Source organism: Myotis yumanensis, unplaced genomic scaffold, assembly GCF_028538775.1.
Source record: "Myotis yumanensis isolate MYYU_CA2020_CCGP unplaced genomic scaffold, mMyoYum1.0.hap1 SCAF_9, whole genome shotgun sequence".
In the NCBI taxonomy this organism is placed as follows: Eukaryota; Metazoa; Chordata; class Mammalia; order Chiroptera; family Vespertilionidae; genus Myotis; species Myotis yumanensis.
This window is the reverse complement of record NW_027223760.1, coordinates 34,669,082-34,693,885: the sequence shown is the minus strand read 5'-3', so window position 1 is coordinate 34,693,885 and position 24,804 is coordinate 34,669,082. Positions and strand designations below refer to the sequence as shown.

General features: G+C 42.0%; 1 protein-coding gene across 3 annotated transcripts in view; it reads left to right on the top strand.

Moving 5' to 3' along the window:
• The window catches only part of TCAF1 (TRPM8 channel associated factor 1), a 46,527-nt gene that overhangs the window by 13,069 nt on the left and 8,654 nt on the right, over positions 1 to 24,804 (top strand). For all 3 annotated transcript variants that reach the window (XM_070424085.1, XM_070424086.1, XM_070424084.1), the window contains exons 2-6: positions 5,844 to 6,476; positions 21,180 to 22,174; positions 22,447 to 22,544; positions 23,533 to 23,746; positions 24,053 to 24,292. In XM_070424085.1, the coding sequence (XP_070280186.1) occupies positions 5,857 to 6,476; positions 21,180 to 22,174; positions 22,447 to 22,544; positions 23,533 to 23,746; positions 24,053 to 24,292 (2,167 nt within the window). In that variant the 5' untranslated portion in view covers positions 5,844 to 5,856. The remainder of the gene's footprint in view (positions 1 to 5,843; positions 6,477 to 21,179; positions 22,175 to 22,446; positions 22,545 to 23,532; positions 23,747 to 24,052; positions 24,293 to 24,804) is intronic.

Below are 24,804 nucleotides of genomic sequence, written 5' to 3'. Positions count from 1 at the left end.
GCTGGGAGTCTGGCAATGAGATAAGTGAGCAAATACGAGTAAGAAAGAGCCCCAGGGGAACTCGGACTCCAGAAGGGAGTGTAGTAAGATCAAAACAAGGGAATAGAAAAAGCAAAGTTTTGAATGGCTTTTATGAGAATGGGGGAGGGAATGATTCCAGCGAGCTACAGGCAGACCTTCAGAGATAATAGGAATGGTCTGTTTTTTAAGCTGAGTAGTGGTATATGAGAGTCTGTTAAATTTTAAAATTATTTTATTATTATTTTACCATCCATATCCTTCCACATGCATTACATATTCTTTTAAATACATGAATTAAACCATTTTTAAGTGAAAATCATTAAGATTGAGCTGGGAATATCTCAGACAGAATACAGAAGAGGTTGCACCCACCCTAATTCTGGCTTAAGAAAAATTCAGGGACATTTTAAAACATATAAGGAAAAAGAAAAAGGTTTCATGGAAGAAAACGGCATGAAGAAGAGAAGATCTATCAAATTGGATGTTTCTGACATGCATCATTTTTCAAGGCCAGGGTAGCTGTTTGCTAAAGAAGTCAGCCTAGGTTGACCCTTACACCCACACCTTATATCCATCATTCATTCAATCCCATCTACAGAGTATCTATTCATTATCCTAGGAAATCCAAAGAACCTGACCTCAGACACTTGCCCTACTTTTGGGATTTGAAATGAAATTATAATGTAGGATATGGTACGATACGCAAGACAGGGCCATTGCCCTACTTCCTATCTATATTTATGCACTTGCTTAAGGGAAACCCTATTTAGGTACCATGGGATCACTTTGTGGCAGGGGTAGGGGATCTGTGAAGCTCTCTCCCTCAGTTATAAGTTGTGCCTGGGGTACCGTCTGTTTTAGAGGTGCCTTGGGTTGCAGAAAGTTGGTAGGCCTGAAAGAGAGAATGCAGGATCCCTGGAAGTAGAAGCAACGATGAAGAACTTCAGGGGAGAAGTAAAAGGGGTTTCTCCAGGCTGTGTCCATCTGAGCTCACCATGCTTGGAGGGTAAACAGCGACACAGGCATTTGGTTCAAAAGTCAAGTGTCGGAGTTACCCATAGCTGGTTAAAGTGGGAATAGAACCAGCTGCAAAGCTCAAGGAACCCCCACAGAGAAAAATCAAATTTATTGGTGGGCAAATGGACAACTTGTTGGGAAGTGAAGAAGACATTTGGGACAAGTAAGATAGGATCAGTTGGTCAATCTAATTTATGTAGTAAATCAGAGTGTATTTACTTGGTTCATTGATTTTATATTACCTGTGCTATTTTTAACTGTAACAGTAATACAGAAAACAATTGAAAGGATGCAGACTTGTATAAAGGGAAAGAATACTGTTTGCCTCTCCCCTTCCTAATGTTAGTATGTTGAAATGTAGCTTCATAGACTTTCTACCTATATAAGAAACAGGGACTTAACAGACTTATCTGTTGCTGGTACCTAAAAATGTGGACCTCAGAACTAGATTTCCTGTGTTTTGAAGGCTGGTTCCACCACCACCTGTGTTACTTAAGCAAGTAACAGATTCTCTGTAGGGCAGGTTTTTTGTTTTCTTTGTGGCTTTGCCCATATATAAATAGGGAAAGTGACAACACATACCTCATCAGGATTAAACAATTTGTGTGAAACACTTATAAGAATGCTGGGAACCTGGTTAGCACTGTCTTGTCATTACTACTACCTACAAAAATTATTAGTTCTACTACTATTATTATCTACATCCATACCAAAATGGGTCTGTGTCCTCTATATTATGATGATTTGAAAATTTCACTTAAAATATGCCTAGGACATTCTTCTAGGTAGGTACAAAATAGATGTAACTCATTCTTTGTAATAGCTGTACGATACTCTAGCATGCATATTATCATACTTGACTCAAGTATTCTCCCTCTCAAACGTTGTCTTGCCATGTACACAGCATTGGTGTCAGACCAGGGCTGACCCTGCAGCTCACACATGGAGAAACTGGCAGAGAGAAAGGGAGCCCAGGCATACCCCACCCACCTTGGGTCAGCAGTCCAGCCCAGAACGGTAGGAGGAGGAGACCCATCAGGAAAAACCCTCCTCTTTTCCCTAGTCCCCTACTTTTCAGATCTCCAAGCCACCTGCCTATCCCTTGTCACTTCACAGATATTTCTTCTGGGAGCTAGCTCAGAGGACAATCAGAGAGACAAAAATGTGAGTTCTCTGTTCTAGATATTTGCTAAATAGCAACACCAGCAGCAACATAGTCCCAGAGAGAAGAGGTCTAAGAGTTGCTCTTCATGGAACGTGTATGGGTGGCTGGTGGGGGCTATGCCCCAGGGTCGTATGTTGCAGCACAGTGGGCTATAGGGACAGGATATGTGGATAAAAGTGTGGTTTTGGGTTAGAGATCCTGTCTGTACCCACAGGAGTCAAAACTAGTTCCAAGAAACATTCCTTGTCACTTATCTATCTCAATTTTTAGGTCAGTTTTTGTGAAGACAAGCATCCTCGTATATACACTTTAATAGAGCTACTCTTATATCTAAGAAAGGTTAGTAGAAGAGGGGCACTGGTGTAAGGATAGGTACACCTTTGAAACTGATTGCCACTGTTAGATGGTTGTCAGTGTTTCAGCCCTTTCAGCAAATGTGACGTCCCCAAAGCCTTTTGGACATTAGACATTATTAGCTGCCTTTGTCTTCTTCACTTTCTTCTCTGTCTTCACCACATCCTTTTTTGACAATATGGACAACATACATTATATTTTCCTTTGCCTGACCAGTGAGATTGAGTATATTTTCATAGACTGACTGGCCATATAAATTCCCTCTTCCATGAATATCTTCTCTTAGGAGGATAGGATTTCAACAGGTAGAAAGACATGGGAGAGGGAGCAGGATGAGACAGAATGGGAAGAGAATCTAAAGTGTGTGCCGCGCCAGCACGGCCAACGGTGAACCTGAGGAGGGGTGGTGAAGGACTGAAGAAAAGACAGACAAGAGAATACAGCTGGGGCTCGGTGGATCTCCCATGCCTGGATGAGGACACAGAAAGACCCAGCTGTTTCAAAGGTGTACCTATCCTTACACAAGAGCCCTGCAAATTGATGCTTTATTTTATAGTCTGGTTAAAACAAGGGTAGATTAACATGTATACAAATGTTCTTGTTTTGGCAACACTTGCTGCACCTCCCACAGCCCATTAGCTACTTAGGAAGGAATTAGGGAGGGTAACAAGGTCAGGCTTAATTATGCTAGGGGAGCTCTGCCCTCCAGGCTGTGACTTGTTTGTGGCCCTGCCACAGGTCAGCCTGAGGCTTGACCCTAGAGCCGCTCCCTACAAAAGTGAAAGCAGGGCATGTCCACGGATGCCTTGTGTTCTGGAAGCTGTGGAGAGATTGTGGCTGGAGATACAGCTGGAAAAGTAAGGAGCAGCCAGCCCTGGAAGCTTCACACCCCAGTACTGCTCAGATTTTCCCCTGTGGGCCAAGATGAGGTCTAAGGGGTTCTCTTCTGAGACATAAGAATAGAGGTAACAACAGGTAACTGGTGACAGAGAAACTGGATCAGTTTAGTGAAGGAGTGAGTTACTGAGGACCTGAACTAGGTTAGTGGCAGCAAGATTGGGAATTGTGAATGAGGACATTGACAGGATATGGAGCAGGGGCAGAAGGGATACAACTGTGACTCTGTGGCTTGCTGTCCTGGTTATTTGTGAACACCAGGAGGAGCAGGGAAGAGACAAGCTCTTATTAACGAAATGTTTGCTGACTGTATCTTCTAGGTAGTTTTCTGGCCTAGAGGTTATCCTCTTTAACAACTAGGGACATCAAGCTTGGGAAATTACCTAAGAGAAGCTAGTTTGGAGGGAAAAGAATAAATGTAAGACTTCTTTACTTTTAAAGACTGATGCCAATCAGAGAGTGGCTCTTGCATGGAGGCCTTTAGTTTGTTTATCTGTTCTTCACCAGTTACATTAGGACCAGGGCACGGTACCTGTGCCAAGGGCTTTTTCAAGGGTTCAAAGAAATACTTGAGAACTCAATAGAGCACTAATTAGTATTAGTATTGGCTCCAAAATTATGAAAACTATAAAAATCAGAATCAATAAATGCTTAATTCAGTGTTTGTAAAATCTAATATTAGGTTAGTTTTTTTGTTTACTTTATAAGAATTTTCTATTATGCACATATTTAGTTTACATTTAACCAAATAATTATAAGCTAGTATACATAGATATGTGTGTGTATTTCTACATGTGCATATACATATATAATAATTGAATATTCATAAATATAATAAATAATTGAAAGACACTTAACCTATGCAATTTCCTTTAATCCTTAGGACAACCTTATGTGATAGATCCTATTATCCCTACTTAAAGATTGAGGAAACTAAATCTGAGATGAGTTGCCTGATTTCACAGTTAGTAACAGCAAAGCTGAGATTCAGACCCAGACAGCCTAACTCCAGAGCTGAACTTGTAATCCCTTGAGAATGAGTCTGTTCTCTGACAAAGGATATAGAAAAATGGTAAGTGCCAAAGATAAAATCATAAGGAATACCTACATTTTCAGAAGAGGGAAGAGAAGGAAAGGAAGTAAATGGTTCTAGAGGTGGCTGATAATGTGGGCTTGGGTCATAAGGTTAGAGGTGGTGAGAGCCTCAGGGACCAAGAGAACAGTACTGCCCAGGGCCACTGAGTAGAGTGATCAGTGAGGATGACAAGCCCTGGATGTTCACAGTGTGGAAACACATCTGTACTTGGGGAACTGTTTCAATAAAGTGCATACAGTGGAGTAAGACTGTAGAGTATCCTTAGTGGGGTGCTCATGTGTAGAAGCCGAGGATTTTTGTGAGTACATATCCACAGACATACACACCTTCCTCCACCTGGACAGGTGCAAGTAAGCATCTGCCATAATTTCATAACTTGTTGCCTTCTGCTTATCTGGGACCTGAACACCAGCCACAGAGGACTTCTGCTTTCCTCTTAGCCAGGTTGTGACTATGGCCAAAGCACTGTCTCTGAGGACCTAGACTTTTCAGACTGAAATTCTGGGTTCCCCCAGCTGGGATTAATAAGATCAGTGTGGGAGCCAAGTGGTGGGAGAGGGGCGGGAAACATGCTGCATCACTGTATTAGTTTCTGGGGGCTGCTGGAACAAATTACCAAAAACTAGGTGGCTTAAACAGCAGAACGATATTCTCTCATAGTTCTGGAGGCTTATGAGTTTTCAGTCCAGGTGTTGGCAAAGTTGTTCTTTCTGGAAGTTCTGAAGAAGAATCCGTCCCATAGCTCTTTCTAGTTCCTGGTGTTTGCCAGCAATCTTTGGCATCCCTTGGCTAGTAAATGTTTCATTCCAGTCCCTGTGTTCTCTTCTCATAGCATTCTCCCCTGTCTATTTGTGTCTCTGTCCAATTTTCCTCGTCTTATGGGGACACCAGTCATTAGATTAGAGCCCCCTCAAATCTAGTATGACCTCATCTTAACTTGCTCATGTCTGCAAAGACCCTATTTCCAAATAAGGTCACATTCACAGGTTCTGGGCTTAATACCTAAACATACTGTATCTCTTTCAGGACACAATCTTCACTTCTGTTTGTTTCCTTTGGTGATGAAAAAGCATTGAGCCCTTTTAGTTTGACCCCAAGAGTTTAAGAGGACAAAGTGCCATGGGGTCTCCTAGATTGGAGACACTGCCACCCATGGTGAGTGCCTGAGTCATTTCACGATGTCAGTCTCATCTGGGTGATGGAAGAATTGCCCCAGCTAGCAGAGGAATGACCTGATTTGTTTGTTTGTTTATCTGTTCTTCACCAAGCTGAATCTTTGCTTTCTCTCTGCAGAAGCCCCATAACCATGGCAACCCCCTCAGCTGCCTTTGAAGCCCTTATGAATGGAGTGACAAGCTGGGATGTCCCTGAAGATGCCGTCCCATGTGAACTGCTTCTTATTGGAGAGGCTTCCTTCCCAGTGATGCTGAATGACATGGGCCAGGTCCTCATTGCTGCATCCTCCTATGGCCGAGGCCGCCTGGTGGTGGTATCCCATGAAGACTACTTGGTAGAAGCCCAGCTCACTCCCTTTCTCCTCAATGCAGTGGGGTGGCTTTGTTCTTCCCCTGGGGCTCCCATAGGTGTACACCCATCCCTGGCACCTCTGGCCAAAATCCTCGAGGGCTCTGGGGTGGAGGCAAAGCTTGAGCCGGAAGTGAAAGACTCCCTGGGGGTTTACTGTATTGACGCCTACAATGAAACCATGACTGAAAAGTTGGTCAAGTTTATGAAACATGGAGGAGGTTTGTTCATTGGAGGCCAAGCCTGGGATTGGGCCAACCAAGGCGACGATGAAAGGGTTCTGTTCACTTTCCCTGGGAACCTCGTGACCAGCGTGGCAGGCATATACTTCACTGACAACAAAGGAGACACAAGTTTCTGTAAAGTGTCTAAGAAGATGCCCAAGACTCCAGTCTTAGTTAGGTGAGTACATTACCTCAGTGGGGATTGGTCCCAGGTTAAAAAACAGACACTGTTTTTGTGTTCAGGTTATTTCTAGACTATCAGAAGAGGATTTGGCGGATTCACCATAAATCAACCAGATTTTTAAAATATCCTTAGTCACGGGAGGAGCAGGGTCTCCAATGCAGCTGCCTCCTCAGACCAGACCACTTATCTCTTTGAGGGGAGAAATTTCTTAGTGGCCATTATGTCCCTCAGCATCTAGCTTAATAAAATATATTGCTGAATCCTAGAATTGGCATGACAGATTCAGAAAGGGTCATAGAAGAAGGTTGCTTGCAACTGAAATGTGAAGAAAAGAAAATGGACAAGAGGGACCCCATAAAACAGCCTAGAGCAGCGGTCGCCAACCAGTGGTCCAGGGACCACCGGTGGTCCATGAGGTCCAAAAGATTGGCGACTGCTGGTTTAAGGAAACCTTTGGAGCAGCGGTCGCCAACCGGTGGTCCGTGGACCACTGGTGGTCCATGGGGTCTAAAAGGTTGGCAACCGCCGGCCTAGAGAGCTGTGGCAAAGGTTTTTAAATGTCTGGCGAGATAGGATTAGGATGGCAGTGAGAAACTGAGATAGCAGAAAAGATGGCACCAGTGATATATGCTATATCTAGGAGTTCAGAGAGGTCTCTGGGGACAAAAGACCTGATGGTGGAGAATGAAGGAGGTACGTGATATAGAGGCAGTTACACTGAAAGTCTTTGAGAGCACTGCCCAGCCTGTTCTGTTCACATTGTGCTCCCATCCCTCTGACAGTGCTGAACAAAGTAGGTTGGTTGATGGTCAGTAAACTTGTATTGGACGGATGATTGAAAGAGATTAGAAGCTGGAAGTCCCAGGAGTAAAAAAGGTGTCCCAGGAGTAAAAAAGGTGTACCAGGCCACGCCCTATATTGTACATTAAAACTCTCAGCAGTGGTATTTCTGACTGATGGGAACAGAGTAAGATAGGATTGGGTGAGGAGGGCACACCAGGGTTAGTAGAGAGACAGGGAATGAGTGTCCTGGCATAGAACTCCTAGAACACCCCCCAGCTCCGTTCTCACATGTTCAATGAGGAGAGACACAGTTATTCAGAGGAATAGTGACTGATCAAATTGATCAAACTTTAGCTTACCAACGATCTTGATCCTAAGGAAGGGGAAGGTAAGACTTGACCATAGTTCTATTTCTTACCAGTTTAATCCCCCTTAGTTGCCTTAAAAGATGTATTTTTTCTACCAAAACCATGCCTCTTTTTTCTTTGGCTGTGCCTAAATCATCTCTCATCATCAGTGATTCTAATTTGGGGCTGGTTGGGTTGTCTGTCTGTGTATGTGTGTGTATATGCACATGTGTGTTCGTAAATGGGTAAAATCAACTTGAAGACTAACTCTTGAGAAAAAAATCTGACTTAATTAGGAAAATATATAGAATCTATTGTGGAAATTATGGGTTATTATATTGGTTATTTATTAGGTAACATTACATCACACCTTTTGACTCTGGTTATACAGGTAGGTATATCATAGCATTACTCATATGGTAGATGGGTAATTTTTTGACTTGTGTATGAATTGAGGATGACAATAGTTATTTTCCTGAGTGAACTGGCTGAAATGAAGTAAGCAGAAGAAAATAAAAGGTACAGTGTGTGTGTGTGTGTGTGTGTGTGTGTGTGTGAGAGAGAGAGAGAGAGAGAGAGAGAAAGAGAGAGAGATGAAACAATGATTAAATGCATAGTTGATATTAGTAGGGGAAATGAGAAAACAATCCTCTCTCCTTTCCCCCACAATTTTTTTAATATTAGCTCTCAAGTGCCCAATGCTGAAATATAAGCATTGAGCTATCTTTCTCCCACCTGGTGTTGTGGGGAAAAACTATATGCATTTTTCAAAATTCATTAATTGTACACCTAAGTTGAGATAATTTTACTTTATGTAAATTAAACTGCAATAAACCTTTAAAAATAGGTTCTTTTAATAGGACTTTAAAAAATAAATAATCAGGATGTAATCAGATTCATGTATAAGGATATGCAATTCAGCATTATTTGTAATAGGGAAGAGTAGAATGGCTAAATAAATTACAAAATTATTAACCAACCACTAGAAATATATGTTTCCAAGAATATTTAAGGACAGGGGGAAAATCTTTTGGGGAACACTATTAAATGAAATGAAGTAGGATACTAAGCTGTTGTTCAGTATGTTCCCAATTTTGCTCAAAAAAATATAGCTATGTTTAGAAAATATTACATGAGAAAAAGGCCAAAATATCACTAATGGGTAGATCTCTCAGATCTATCCTATAAATAAAAGAGAAACATGTAAATTGACTGTCTCTCTGCTACGGCACCAGCCAATCAGGAGTGAGTATGCATATTAACCTGACAAAGATGGCAGGTTAATTTGCATACACAGACACCAGGCAGAGAGCAGAGCGGGAGAGCTGGTGGAGAGTGGAGCGGCTTGGGAACTTGGCTCCCCAAGCTGCCAGATGGAGAGCAGAGAGGGAGAGCTGGCGGCTTGGAGGACTTGGCAGAGTGGGAGACCATGGGATGGAGACAGAGCAGGAAAGGAAAACCAAGATCGTGGGGAGCACCAGGAATGCTGGGAATCATAGTTCTGGTGGCAGATGGATCTCCTAGACACTAGAGCGAAGTGAGCCTGGAGCAAGTTGCTGTTGCGGTGGAGGATGGAGGGAAAGCAAAGGTGAGAGTCATAAGTAAAATCAGACTGTCTAGGAAAAATTAAAGGGAGGCTATCCTAAAACTTCCAGGAAATCTCCACCAATGAAGCAAGGAAAAAAAAATGCCTCTATTATTCTGTGAGCAACAAACCAAACTGAGTTGGGGTCTCAGACAATTTGCTCATATGATTGCAAAGACAGACAGAAACTCTCGGATTGGAGAGGGCTCCCCTGAGGGCTCCCAGATTGGAGAGGGTGCAGGTCAGGCTGAGGGACCCCCACAGCCCCCAGTGCATGAATGTCGTGCACCGGGCCTCTAAAATATATATATATATATATATATATATATATATATATATATGTATATATATATATATATACACACACACACACACACACACTAATAAAAGAGAAAGATGCAAATTGACCATACCTTCACGACGCCCACCAGCTAGTCAGGAGTGAGTATGCAAATTAACCCAACAAAGATGGTGGGTTAATTTGCATATGCAGGCGCCAAGTGGCCGGGGGTGGGGCGGGATGCCATGGCAACGATGCAGGCGTTCCACACTGCCCCAGCCGCTCCGGGCCTCTGGGCAGTGTGGCTCTGGGCAGTGTGGGGAGGCAGAAAGGCAGCTCTGGGCCGGAGTGAAGGTGGAAAGGCAGCTCTGGCCAGAACGAAGGTAGTGCCGGCAGCCAGGGGAAGGAAGGCCCATTCTTGCACGAATCTTCATGCATCGGGCCTCTAATATATATATAAAAGCCTAAGCGACTGTTCGACCATTAACTATGACACACACTGACCACCAGGGGGCAGACGCTCATGCACAGGCATGGAAACATGGAACAGACTGATGAATCTCAGAGGGAAGGGGGGAGGGCAGGAAGAGATTAACCAAAGATCTTATATGCATACTAGAGGCCCAGTGCACAGATTCGTGCACCAGTGGGGTCCCTTTGCCTGGCCTGTGGGGATCAGGCCGAATCCATGCACTGGGCCTCCGACATCCCCTGAGGGGATGGAATAATGGTAGAATATTTTTACTTTTAAACTTTTATTTTTCAAATTTTATTAATAAGGCATATATTTCATTACCTTGCTTCACATGTAAAAACATTAAAAGACAAGAAAAGTAGTTTAGAAATCACATTAAAGATCTTCCACATCTATATAGCACACAAACACTTTTTATTACCTAAACAGGAAATATAAAACAAAATTCTCTATTAGCTAATTATTTTCCCATTCCTTTCTAATATCTCTTATATACATACATATATGTGTGTATGTGTATATGATGTTACATATATAATATTAGAGGCCCAGTGTACGAATTCATGCATGGGTGGGGTCCCTCAGCGTGGCCGGCGATTGGGGCCGATTGGGGGGCCGGCCTGCCGGGGGAAGGGGCCATGGGAGGTTGGCCGGCCAGCAATCAGGGGACTGACTGGTAGGGGGGAAGGGGACCACGGGAGGTTGGCCCCAGCAACAAGCTAACCAACAGCCGATTCCACGAGGAATTTGGCTCTCTCCTCCCTCCTGTCTGGGTCTGGGGTGCAGGTGAACCAAATTCGGGGCTGTCAGGGCCCCAACAGCAAGGTCTGGGTCAGTGAGCATCATAGCTACCAGCTGGTCGTCCAGTCGTTCGGTCGTAATGGTAGCTTAGGCTTTTATATATATGGATATGATATATATGTGTGTGTGTATGGCATTATATATAATGTATGATGTATATGTGTAGGATATATTTGTATGTGTATATATATATGATATTGCCAATATTTTTGAATTATGATTCTTCTTCATGGGATACTCTTTTAAACTACTTTTTACTAGTAAATGTTGCTGGATTGCCCTAGCTGGTTTGGCTCAGTCGATAGAGTGTCAGCCTTCGGACTGAAGGGTCCCAGGTTTGATTCTGGTCAAGGGCACATGCCCAGGTTGAGGGCTTGATCCTCAGTATGGGGCATGAAGGAGGCAGCCAATTAATGATTCTCTCTCATCATTGATGTTTCTATTTCTTTCTCCCTCTCCCTTCTGCTCTGAAATCAATAAAGATATATTTTTTAAAAAATATTACATTTTAAACACACAATATAACTCTTTTCATCTTTGCATATTATTTTCCCCTTTCATTCATAATTATACATTGTTGTCATCCTGGTATGCATGTTATTTTGAATTCTGCTCATAACAATTTTTCGTTCTATATAATCTTTAGAGTTGTATATGTGCCCTCTTTAATCATTGCCTACTGTTGAGCACTTGGATCTTTCTCCACTCCTGTTGTGATAGGTACTATACAAAATATCTTCAAAGCATTTTAGAAATATTAGATAACACAAGACAGCAAGATGCTTCTCTCAGAATTCAAGAATAAAGATTATTTCCATCACAGGCTGAGTGAGGTTATGATTAAAACCCCATGTGGATTTAGTTACTCTGCCAAAGTGTCCTGTTATTTATTTTTAAACCCTCATTTGAACATATGAGTGCACATTAACCTTTAACCTTTAATCTCATTACTTGCACATTTCTTACTCAGTTAAATTCTAAACAAGAACTTGGGATTCTCTCAACATTCTAAAATTAGAGTCCACAGGTCTTATTGAGATGAACCAATTTTTAACAGAAGAAGCTCCTACTTTTATGATAAAAAAAAAAAAACTATAAGTAATAAAACCATGTGGTCTACTTTTAGCCTAGTGAGAATAGCACAGATGCCAGGACATAAGCCTCATAGTCACTGCCCTATCTTCCTGCTTAGAAAGCATCATGATCTGCAATTAGAACACTAGTCTCCGCGTCCAAAGCTGCCTCGGTCTAGTTGGTTTCCTGAGCACTTTCTCTTGGTGCAGAACTAGTGCTTTATGTACAAAACTAGTCCCATCTTCTTTCTCTTAGCTATTCATGTGCACAAACACTGGGTCGTTGTCATAAACTAGTCGCAGCCCCATTATAGGCCTCAGGATTCTAGTACTTTTACTTCTAAAATGCTTTGAAGATATTTCATATATCCTGGGAAAAGCACAGACTTTAGAAAGTCTGTCTGGGGCTTTCTCTAAAACCCTGGGCCTGAGCTAACCTCTCTAAGCCTCATCTGTCAAGTAGGATGGATATGACTACCTTTCAGGGTGGTTAAGAGAATTGAATGAATTAAGGAACATGCTTAGAGTACCTAAAGCATTTTAATTATTTTGACATCCCATCTCCATGCTATGATATGTAAGCATATGATGTCATGAATATCACTAATATCACTTTCAACCATTGAAAATTACCAGCATCCATCATTATGCTCTTTTGCCCAAAATCATGTGTGTTGTCCCAGTTGTATTAGGTATTGAGATTTTTTTTTTTAATATATTTTATTGATTTTTTACAGAGAGGAAGGGAGAGAGATAGAGAGTTAGAAACATCGATGAGAGAGAAACATCAATCAGCTGCCTCCTGCACATCTCCTACTGGGGATGTGCCCGCAACCCAGGTACATGCCCTTGACCGGAATCGAACCTGGGACCTTTCAGTCCACAGGCTGACGCTCTATCCACTGAGCCAAACCGGTTTCAGCTGGTATTGAGATTTTAATTGATATTTTTACCTACTTCCTCCACCAAACTGAGACAGCACCATCATGAATGATTGCCACATTTTACCCCCTTTATTTTTAACAAAATAGGTACTAGACACCGATAAAATATTTAATGCAGTTAAACATATCACTAGATAACCAATCTTGGGAAGATTTCAGGAAAATCAACCAAAATATTTAGTCTACTCTGTCTTTTTGATAAAAAAGCCCTTGTCTCAGCGGGAAGGCTGGGGAGTGTTGTGGGGGGAGGAGGGGTTGGGGGGAGGTGGTAAAAGATCAACCGAAGGACTTGTATGCAGGCATATAAGCATAACCAATGGACACAAGACACTGGGGGCGGGGAGGGGTGAGGGCATGTGCTGGGGGGTAGGGGAGGCCAGGGGAAGGGCAATAGGGAAAAAAAGGAGACATATGTACTACTATTTGTAATACTTTAAACAATAAAAAAAGTCCTTGTCTCATTTTAACCCAAATCTCAGTCTTTTATTAAAGAGTTCTAACTCTGTTTGTAATATTGTACATTCATTTAACCAGCATTTATTGAGTATATTCTATATCCTAGGCATTATTTCTTCTTTCAAGAAAATTATTTCCAACAATCTCGGAATTAGGAGCCAGAAACATCTTCAATAAATTGAGTCATAAGAAATGGCAAAAACCAAGTAAATGTTGTAGGAAGAAGTCTGTGATACCATGTGTCAGTAGAACGTAGAACCAGGGTCTACTGATAGTCACTGCACAGTGTGACCTTGGCATCTTCCAACTCTCTTTTTCCCTTTAAGTGGAAAGTGTTGGAGTAGAGCAGGGATGGAGAACGTCCAACCCAAGGGCCATATAAGGTCCACAAAATCATTTGGTCTGGTCCTGCCAAGGCTTTAGGGTGAGTTAATTAAATGTTTGATCAAATACAACAGGTTATTTTTAAGTTTATAATTTTGTATGGCCCAAGAATGATGTTATAAATACCCAAATGGCCCTTGGCAGAAAAAAGATTCCCCACCTCTGGAGTGGAGGGTTTTTGTCCCCGTTTTAGCTTTTACTCTGTTGAGACTGGTTTCAGTCTTCAGTGATGCCTCTGTACTCAAAGTCGATCAGAAATGCAGAGAAAAGACAGGTGTACAAATGTTCATGCTCTAAACCAGGGGTCCTCAAACTTTTTAAACAGGGGGTCAGTTCACTGTCCCTCAGACCATTGGAGGGCCGGACTATAGTTTTAAAAAAAACTATGAACAAATTCCTATGCACACTGCACATATCTTATTTTGAAGTAAAAAAACAAAACGGGAACAAATACAATATTTGTATTTGCATGTGGCCCGCGGGCCGTAGTTTGAGGACCCCTGCTCTAAACTGTCCAAATGCTCCAAGTACTTTAGCTTGTAAAAACCGCTGTTAAACCTAATTGACAAACATTATAAATAGATGCCATATATCACCTTCATTTTGAAAGATGAAGAGATGTTATATACAAAAGCATCTTTTTAAATTCTAGATCATTAAGATTTCAGAATTTTTAAAATTTAGTATCTACTTAAAATGAGCTCAAGTAAAACAAGAAAACTGCTAGATTACTGAAGGTAACATGAATATGACTCCCCACGTAGTTTGGAAAGCAACACTATCTGAGCAGATATTAATAAGCTTATTTATAACAAGGATCCACAAATCTTTGGAGGTCATTGCTAGTTAGTTATATGTTAGGTATACTAGAGGCCCGGTGCATGGATTCATGCATTGGTGGGGTCCCTCAGCCTGGCCTGCAGGGATCGGGCCAAAACTGACTCTTCAACATCCCCTGAGGGTCCCAGATTGCGAAAGGGCAGTTCTCAAGTGACACGCCCTGAAATTGGGCCCCCTCCTCTCTGGTTCCAGTTGTGTCACCCGAGAACTGCAGCTGCCAAGTCACCACAGCTTGGCAGCTCCTGCATTGAGCATCTGCCCCCTGGTGATCAGTGTGCGTCATAGCTACCAGTTGGAGCATCTGCCTCCTGGTGGTCATTGCATGTCATAGCTACTGGTCGGATGGTTGAATGGTTGAGGGTCACTTAGGCTTTTATATATATAGATAGAGAATGCTGATTGTAGATTTTATGTCGAGATTATGGCCAGGCATGATAAAGGTTATACTTTCCTAACTCACTCTGTGTTTCTTACTACATCCTTAGCCATTCTATATATTAAAAGGCTAATATGCTAAGTGTCTGATCATCCAGTCCTCTGTTCAACCAATCAAAGCGTGATATGCTAAGGGCTGCTCAACTCCTTGCTATGATGTGCACTGACCACCAGGGGGCAGACGCTCTGACCGGTAGGTTAGCTTGCCTATCACCTAGATTCACCAGTGGTTAGATTTTGTCACATATTCTATATAAACACACAGGGACAGATTATTTTGCCTAACCACTCGAGAGTAACCTCTGGACATCCTGACATTTCACACCTAAACACTTCAGCATATATCTTCTAAAGACAAGGGCATTGTCCGACATAAGCAAAACACAGCTGTCTCACTCAAAAGTCACACTGATACAATACTCTTATCTAATGTCCATATTTAAATTACTCCAATTGTCCTAACAATGTCTTTTTTTTTAAATTAAGGATCCAACCAAAATAGTTTCCAACTTTTCTTTTCTTTCAGGACATGAGCATTTTTGAGGCATCCAACCTGGTTATTGCATGGAATTACCTCTTGGTTTGGATTTGTATAGTTGCTTTCTCATGAGTACACTCAGTTCAATATTTTTGGCAAGAATACTATACAGGTGACATTGTGTTTATCACAGTATATCAAACTAAGAAGACTTGTGGTCAATTTGTTATCGGCGATGTTTAAATTGGCCATTTAGTTAAACTAGAGTTTGCCAGATTTTCCTATTGTAATAGTGCCTTTCATGCCTTTCCCCTATTTAAATAATTTAAATAATGGCAATCTGAGACTATTAATATCCTGTTCAACAATCTTTTACCTTGTGGTTTTATCAACCATTCATGATCTGTGCCTTAGTCGATATTTATAAAAGTGTTTGCTTCTACCACTTGGGGAGCTCCTGTGTTCCTTAATGATTCATATGAAGTATCACCTCCTCCAGACACTGCCTCCTCCTCTCCTATTCTAATATACTAGTAGATGCCTCTCTTCTGGAAACCCATAGCAACATGATGCTCTAGGACTTACTCCAGCTGAGTATAGGTTTACTTGTAGGTTTTTCCCAGAATTGATTGCATGCTTCTTTCCAGAGGAACTTTCCCTCCCCACCCTCACAACATTGTGCTGTTGGTTCTGTGGTTGTTTTTAAATTCTGTTTGCCTTGGTATGGCTCTGTACTCATGGAACCCCCCCCCCCTTTTATTTAAAGAAAGCAAATGTGTTATAACTTATTTATAGTTGGGATTCTTTGAAGGTACAATTGTCGCAAATTTGGCAAGTAAAAGCCCTATTAAGATGAGTCCTGCCCTAACCAGTTTGGCTCAGTGGATAGAGCGTCAGCCTGCGGACTCAAGGGTCCCAGGTTCGATTCCGGTCAAGGGCATGTACCTTGGTTGCAGGGACATCCCCAGTAGTGAGTGTGCAAGAGGCAGCTGATCGATGTTTCTCTCTCATCGATGTTTCTAACTCTCTATCCCTCTCCCTTCCTCTCTGTAAAAAATCAATAATATATATTTTAAAGAAAAAGATGAGTCCTGAGTCCTCTGACACACCCCATCAGTTTTTAATACTTAATTATTGACATAAGATGTTGCACGTTTACCTGGTCGTCTTCCTGTCCAAAACCTAGATTCAGCTGTTGCTTCAAGGAATCCTGATCTTTTTAGTGGTGAATAGTGTTTAGAAACCAAGCTCATCTAGGTGTGCTCATTGCCATTGTGCTGTCATCATTTCTGGACCCCTAAAAAAACAGAGCCAAGAAATATATAGGTTTTAATCCTGAATCTATACTGATACCCCCAATTTTAATCCAAAACCACAGAATTATTCTTCTCCTCCACCCACTCCATGTTTGTATCTTCCTCTATCATAGTGAGAATACTGGTTTCCAGCAACTTCATTATGTACTCATTTGCTCAGTCCTGTACGGCACACAAAATAACTTACTATTCCCTTACTATTACCAGCAGCAAACTCACTAAGTTAAGTTCAGGGTTTTTTTGTAGTTAGTTGTTGTTGTTGTCCTCAGAATATTCTACACAGAGCACAGAAAATACTCTGTGCAAAAATTACTTGAATTGTTTTTTCATTTGGTCCTATTTTTGTTTAAAGTGAGTTTTCCCCCATATTTGTTGATTCAGTTTTAATTTCTGAATATGTAAACTGTGAACAGGTTACAACAGCAGAATGTATATTCTTTTTAAGTGCCCGGAAATATTCAGGAAGCAAGACCATATGATATGCCATAAAAATGTCTCAATAAGATGAAAAGGATTTAAATCATGAATAGTATGTCCTGATCACAATGGTATTAAATTAGAAATCAATAGCATAAACATATATGTAATACCTAAATATTTATAAGTTAAAAAACACAAATACTCTGTAAGTCAAAGAAGAAATTACAAAGGATATTATAGAATATTTTGAACTGAATAAAAATGAAAATACAGCATGCCAGAATTTGTGGAATGCAGTTAAAGCAGTGCTTAGAGAGAAATTTAAATGCTTTTATTAGAAAAGTGAAAAATTAAACTCAGTGGCCTAAGTTTCCACACCAAAAAGCTAAAAAAATAAAAAGGAAAATCAAATTAAACCCAAAATATATGGAAAGATTAAGAAGATAATCAAAATAAGAGCAAAAATAAATGAAATAGGAAATAGAAAAACAATAGAGGAAACAATAAAACCAAAAGCTGGTTGGTAGAAAAAAAAAGTATGATAAATTTCTAAGTATATGGTTATGCCAATAAGAGAGATAACACAAATTATAAATTCTAGGGATGGAATAAAGGACATTAATACAGACATTAAAAGGATAATAAGGAAATATTATAACAACTTTATGCCAATAAATTTGACAACTTGGATGAAATGGACAAATTTCCTAATAGATAAAAACTACTAAAATTGACAAAAGAAGAAACAGAAAATATATGTTAATTGAGTTGAACTGTAATTAAAAATGTTTCAATACTAAATGCAATGTGGTAGCCTGGATTGGATCCTAGAAAACATTAGTGGCAAAACTGGTAAAATTTGTATAAAGTCTAGACTTTAGGTAACAGTATTTTACCAATGTTAACTTCCTAGTTTTGATAAATGTACTATCTATAATAATAAAAGCGTAATATGCTAATTAGACTGGACATCCTTCCGGACGACCTTCCAGACAAAGCCACGGTGGTGAGGGCTGAGGCAGAGGCAGCTGCCTTGGCAGGGGGCCCAGGCAGCCGCCACAGAGGAGGGGGCTGAGCCCCTTGCACAAATTTCGTGCAGCAGGACTCTAGTGATTATATAACATGTTAACATTAGGGAAACTGAGTGAGGGGAAAATAGGAACTCACTATATTGTCAACTTTTATATTTATTGTTTTAAAATAAAAGCTTTACTTAAAATCAATGACAATGCAAAAAAAAAAAAAAAAAAAACACCCAATTTTAAAAAACCTCCAGACCCAGATAGTGTCACTGATGAATTGTATTAAACATTCAAAGAACAAATAATACTAATCCTACATGAACTCTTCTAGAAAACAGGAGAGAAGGAAAATTTTTGGAACTTGATTTATTAAACCAGCATTTCTCTGGGACCAAAACCAGAGAAAGACATCCCAAGAAAAGTACACTACAGAACAATATCCCTCATGAACAAGATGCAAAAATTCTTTTAAAAAATATTGTAAATAGAATATAGCGATATAGAGAAAGGATAATACAACATGATGAAGTAGGGCTTATCTTAGGAATGTGTGGCTGCTTTTAGATTCAAACATCAAATTAATTCACCATGTTAACAAAACGAATAAGAAAACCATATAATTAAAGACATGCACACACACATACACAACACACACACACACACACAAAGCACTTGACAAACTTTAATACCCAATCATGATAAAATGTCAGCAAACTCAAAATAAAAAGGGACCCTAATATGGCAGGAGTCATCTCTGAAAAACCAAACCTACGAATGTACTGAATGGTAAAATACCCTAAGATTGAGAACAAGGCAAGGAAGAATATCTGCTCCCACTGGTTTTAGCCAACATTGTACAAAAGGGCCTAGCCAATGCAATAAGGCAAGTAGAAGAAGGCATAGAGATTAAAAATTAAGAAGTAAACTCATATTTATTTGTAGAAAGCATGATCATCTATGTAAAAAAATGTTTAATCTACAAAAAAAAGCTACTATAATAATTAAACAAAGTTGCAGGATACAAGTTCAACATTCAAAAATTAATTATATTTTATATACTAGCAGCCAAAAAAAGGTTATTGAAATTAAAAATACAGTATCAATTAAAACAGGACCCAAAATCATGAAATGCTAATGGATAAATTTAACAAAATATGTTACTGGACCTGTATGTTGAAAACTACAAAACATATTGAGACAAATTTAATAAAACCTAAAGAAATGGAAAAATACACCATGTTAATGTATCAGAACACTCAATATTTTAAACTATGGTGGTTTTGGCATAAGGATAGAAACACAGATGAATGAAACAGACTAGATCAGCGGTTCTCAACCTGTGGGTTGCGACCCCTTTGGGGGTCGAACGACCCTTTCACAGGGGTCACCTAAGACCATTGGAAAACATATATATAATTACATATCGTTTTTGTGATTAATCACTATGCTTTAATTATGTTCAATTTGTAACAATGAAAATACATCCTGCATATCAGATATTTACATTACGATTCATAACAGTAGCAAAATTACAGTTATGAAGTAGCAAGGAAAATAATTTTATGGTTGGGGGTCACCACAACATGAGGAACTGTATTAAAGGGTCGTGGCATTAGGAAGTTGAGAACCACTGGACTAGACAGTTAAAAAATAGACCCACAGTTATATGCTCAATTATTTTTTGGCAAGGTGCTAAAAATCTTTCAACAGATGGTTCTGAAACCCTTATGGGGGATAAATAAATCTCGAAATGTATCCCACTCCATACATAATAAATAATTAGAAATTGATCTAGACTTAAATGCAGAAGCTAAACTTCATTGTTTTTCAGTGTTTCCTTGCAGCTTCCTTCTGACCATACAGTTGCCATAGCCTTACCTATCACAAATGGTATAGGGATCTATACCACTGGGATCTCAGCTTATAGAGGTCACTCTGCCCCCATATTCCCTAGTAATCCCACAGGCTCCATCTGCATTTTGGGCAGAAACAGATGGTACTCTGAAAAAACATATAGCATGGATATGCAACAGTCCTGTGGGCTGGCAATGAATGGGTGAAGAGCTGGAGTAGACAGTCAGTCCTCTTGGGTTCAGGTAACAGGCGGGTCTCACTAGAATTGAGTCCAGTCAGCTCCCCTGGCCCACATCTATATATATAAAAGGCTAATATGCAAAGTGTCCCCTCAGGAGTTTGACTGGGAGACCAGGAGTTCGATCCCTCACTATGACATGTGCTGATCACCAGGGAGTGGCGTGGAATGAAGGAAGGCCCCATTTGGCAGCCAGGGAAGGAAGACCCCAATTGTCCCTGATCGCCAGCCAGGCCTAGGGACCCTAACCATGCATGAATTTCATGCACCGGGCCTCTAGTTTTGAGATAATAGTGATTCTAACAGCACCATGAACTCAGCTGTCCATTGAGGTTTTTTCCAGAAAACTATAGCATGAAATTTATAAACAAGACTCCTTATAAGGATGAAAAGATGATTTTCCATTCAGTTCTTTTGTTGTTGTTGTTTAATATATTTGTATTAACTTCAGAAAGGAAGGGAAAGGGAGAGAGAGATAGAAACATCAATAATGAGAGAGAATTATTGATCGGCTGCCTCCTGCACATCACCCACGGGATGGAACCTGAAACACGGACATGTGCCCTGACCAGGAATAGAACCCTGACCTCCTAGTTCATAGGTTGACACAACCACTGAGCCACACCAGCCAGGCCAGTTCTTTATGTAATGCTTAATTTTAACACTTAAATCCAGAATATCTCACATATAGTGTTGGGTAAACACAGCAAGGCTTTCTTCGAGATTTCCTTTGGAGAATTTATACACAGAGATTAAGCAGAGCAGAATTATTGCTGAGTCCCTCTGTCTTCCCTCAAAGGAGTCTCCATACCCATTGAAGTCAGATCTGCCCACTAGGTTCTCCTGCTTTCCTGGAAGAGCTAAGGATGATAATATTAGTAAAGCTGACTCTTGCTATATGCCAGGCGCTGTTCTAGAGCTATCTGCAGAGCCTCTCCTTTAAGAGAACATGTGTCTTTTTTGCAGTTGTGAAGACGATCTCTCCGAGGACAGAGAGGAGCTTCTGCACGGCATTTCTGAGCTGGACATCAGCAACTCGGATTGTTTCCCATCCCAGCTGCTAGTGCATGGAGCTTTAGCCTTTCCCCTGGGGTTAGATTCCTACCACGGTTGTGTTATAGCGGCTGCCCGCTATGGCCGGGGCCGGGTGGTAGTGATGGGCCACAAGGTACTATTCACTGTGGGTAAACTGGGCCCCTTTCTGCTCAATGCTGTGCGTTGGCTGGACGCGGGCCGCCGAGGCAAGATCGTGGTGCAGACAGAGCTAAGGACAATGAGTGGTCTGCTTGCAGTGGGGGGCATAGACACCAGCATTGAGCCCAATCTGACCAGTGATGCGAGTGTCTATTGTTTTGAGCCCACGAGTGATGTGGGAGTCAAGGAGCTGCAGGAATTTGTAGCTGAGGGCGGGGGCCTGTTTGTTGCAGCCCAAGCCTGGTGGTGGGCCTTCAAGAACCCTGGAGTGTCGCCTCTGGCTCGGTTCCCAGGGAACCTCCTGCTCAACCCCCTTGGCATCAGTATCACAAGCCAAAGCCTCAATCCAGGGCCCTTTCGTACTCCGAAAGCGGGGATAAGGACCTATCACTTCCGCTCCACTCTGGCTGAGTTCCAGGTTATAATGGGCAGGAAGAGAGGGAATGTGGAAAAGGGGTGGTTGGCAAAGCTGGGGCCGGATGGCGCAGCTTTCCTGCAGATCCCTGCAGAAGAGATCCCTGCCTATATGTCTGTGCATCGGCTCCTCAGGAAGCTGCTGAGTCGATACCGGCTCCCAGTGGCGACCCGAGAGAACCCAGTCATCAATGACTGCTGCAGGGGTGCTATGCTCTCCCTGGCCACAGGTCTGGCCCACTCTGGGAGTGACCTCTCTCTGTTAGTCCCAGAAATTGAAGACATGTACAGCAGCTCCTATCTGCGCCCCTCTGAATCTCCTATCACCGTTCAGGTCAACTGCAACAATCCAGGTATGGAAGAAGGGGTGGGAGCTCAGGGTTGGGGGACTGAGACATGATGACTTAGCTCACTTCAGGGACCTGATTCCTTTCAGAAGGCCACCTCCACCCTTTGCCATGTACTTTTAAGGAGATAGGGATTGGGGCATTAGGTAATGTTTGCAAGAGTTGAGTCAGGGCAGCGTGGACTGGAAAGATGTACAGAACTCATGAAGGGCCTGTGGAGATGCTGGATGGAGATGGGATTATGGAGGGGGAGTAAAGTCCTTCCATGCTTTTGACAGGCACTCGATATTGCTGGATGAGCACTGGGCTGTACATACCTGGAAGGCAAATTATAGAGGTCTCCCTGCCTGAAGCTGCTGCCTCTGCTGACCTGAAGGTAAGGCCACACCCCACCTCCCCAGGAAACATGGAGCCCAAATGTTCTTGCTTTCACAGTTGGCATCTTGATCCTCATAAAAACTCTACTGGCAATATGGAGCATGTACTTTTACCCCCATTTTAAGGATGAGGCAACTAACATGCAGAACAGTTAAGTGATTGATTGAAATGTATAGATCTGATATATTTCAGAGCCAGGACTCAAACCTGAAGTTTTGTACGTTTCACTGATATCATAGAGTAGGGAATAGGAAAGGTGCCATGTGGAAGGCGCCCTAGCACACAGTGGTATTCAGTAAACCTTAGTTCACTTCCATCTCATATGTATCTCCCACTGTAGCAAAAGGCCTTTCTTACTCCAGCTTCTTCCTGGGATGCCAAAGACTGTTCCTTGTTATCCCTGGCCCCCTCAGCTCTGTCACTTGCACATATACATACCCTAGTCACATATTAAGTTGCAGTGCTGCTCTGTCTCCCTTGAGGGTCTCTGTGACAGGACTTATTCTGTGCCTGCATTTATCCTAGAGTTTGATTAGCATAAACCCAGGAAAACAATTCTAGGACTCCACCAAAAACAAGGGTCACTCCACTGGCTCAGGAAGGGGAGTCTTATAGATCAGAACTGAGTCAATCCTCTACCATATCAGCCTGTCACACTAGATGCCACTGGGCCTCCTCTGGAGTCAGCAAAAGGCTGGATCCCTTCCATCCCATTGCCAACACTAGAGTCCCCATCGTGGAACACCTAGTGCCCTCACATCAGCATCTTAACATCACCTTAGTAGAGCTGTTTGACTCCCCTGGGAGGATATTTTCACACCATTCAGTCCATACCACCTAAAGAATGATGTAATTCATTTAGCATACACAGTTCATAGACATGGGGTCATATAGCCTGGTGCCCTTCCTGTCCCCACCTCATGGGCATTATCCTCTTCCACTGCGTGCACTTGAGGTGACTCTGTGGGGGGGTATCTCTGCTCCAGATACAGATTGGCTGCCACACAGATGACCTGACCAGGGCCAGCAAGCTGTTCCGAGGCCCACTGGTAATCAACCGATGCTGCTTGGACAAGCCCACAAAATCAATCACCTGCCTCTGGGGCGGCCTCCTCTACATCATCGTGCCTCAGAGCAGCAAGCTGGGTTCTGTGGCCATCACTGTGAAAGGGGCTGTGCATGCTCCATTCTACAAATTGGGTGAGTGTGCGCTATGGAGTGAACCCTGGGACAGGAGAGTTGGGGGTGAGGAGGACACTGGGACTGTTCGGTGCAGGAAGAGAAAGATTCAGATTGGAGGAAAGAAGGAAGGTAAGCCTCCTTAGATTCATCTTTGGGGCCAAGGAGATAGACCAACCCACATCCATGGGGATGCCATAGAAGAAGGATGGAGATGGGGACATGGTTGTTCATGGCCTTGGTGTTCTCCTCCTGGGGTTCAAGTTAGGTGTTTTAACATAAGGGATTCGGAAAAGGGCATTTCAACCCCATGGCCTCTCTTCTCAGGGGAGACATCCCTGGAGGAGTGGAAGAGGTGTCTCCAGGAGAATCCAGGTCCCTGGGGAGAGCTGGCTACGGACAACATCATCCTGACAGTGCCAACCGCCAACCTTCGCACACTGGATAATCCTGAGCCGGTGCTTCGCCTCTGGGATGAGGTGATGCAGGCTGTGGCACGGCTGGGGGCTGAGCCCTTCCCCTTGCGTCTGCCTCAGAGGATTGTTGCCGATGTGCAGATTTCAGTAGGTGGGTGCCCTGTTCCAAGCAGCCCTGTGGGACTTCTTTCTCCCAAAGGCCATGCATTGGGCAGCCAGCAGGGTAAACATGCTTTTCTAGCAAGACAAATAAGATGTAATCCTCGTTACTTAAATGAAAATATATTTTTTAAATATAGATGTAATCCTCTATATTTAAAAAAAAATAGACTCAGTGACTTTCACAAAATTTGGAAACTACCTAAATGTCCAACAATTATGGAATGGATAATTTTTTTTTAATATATTTTATTGATTTTTTACAGAGGGGAAGGGAGAGGGATAGAGAGTTAGAAACATCGATGAGAGAGAAACATTGATCAGCTGCCTCCTGCACACTCCCTATTGGGTATGTGCCTGCAACCAAGGTACATGCCCTTGACCGGAATCGAACCTGGGACCCTTGAGTCCGCAGGCCGACGCTCTATCCATTGAGCCAAACCGGTTAGGGCTGGAATGGATAATTAATATATTGTGTGTACCCTCAATAGACATTGAGGAAGA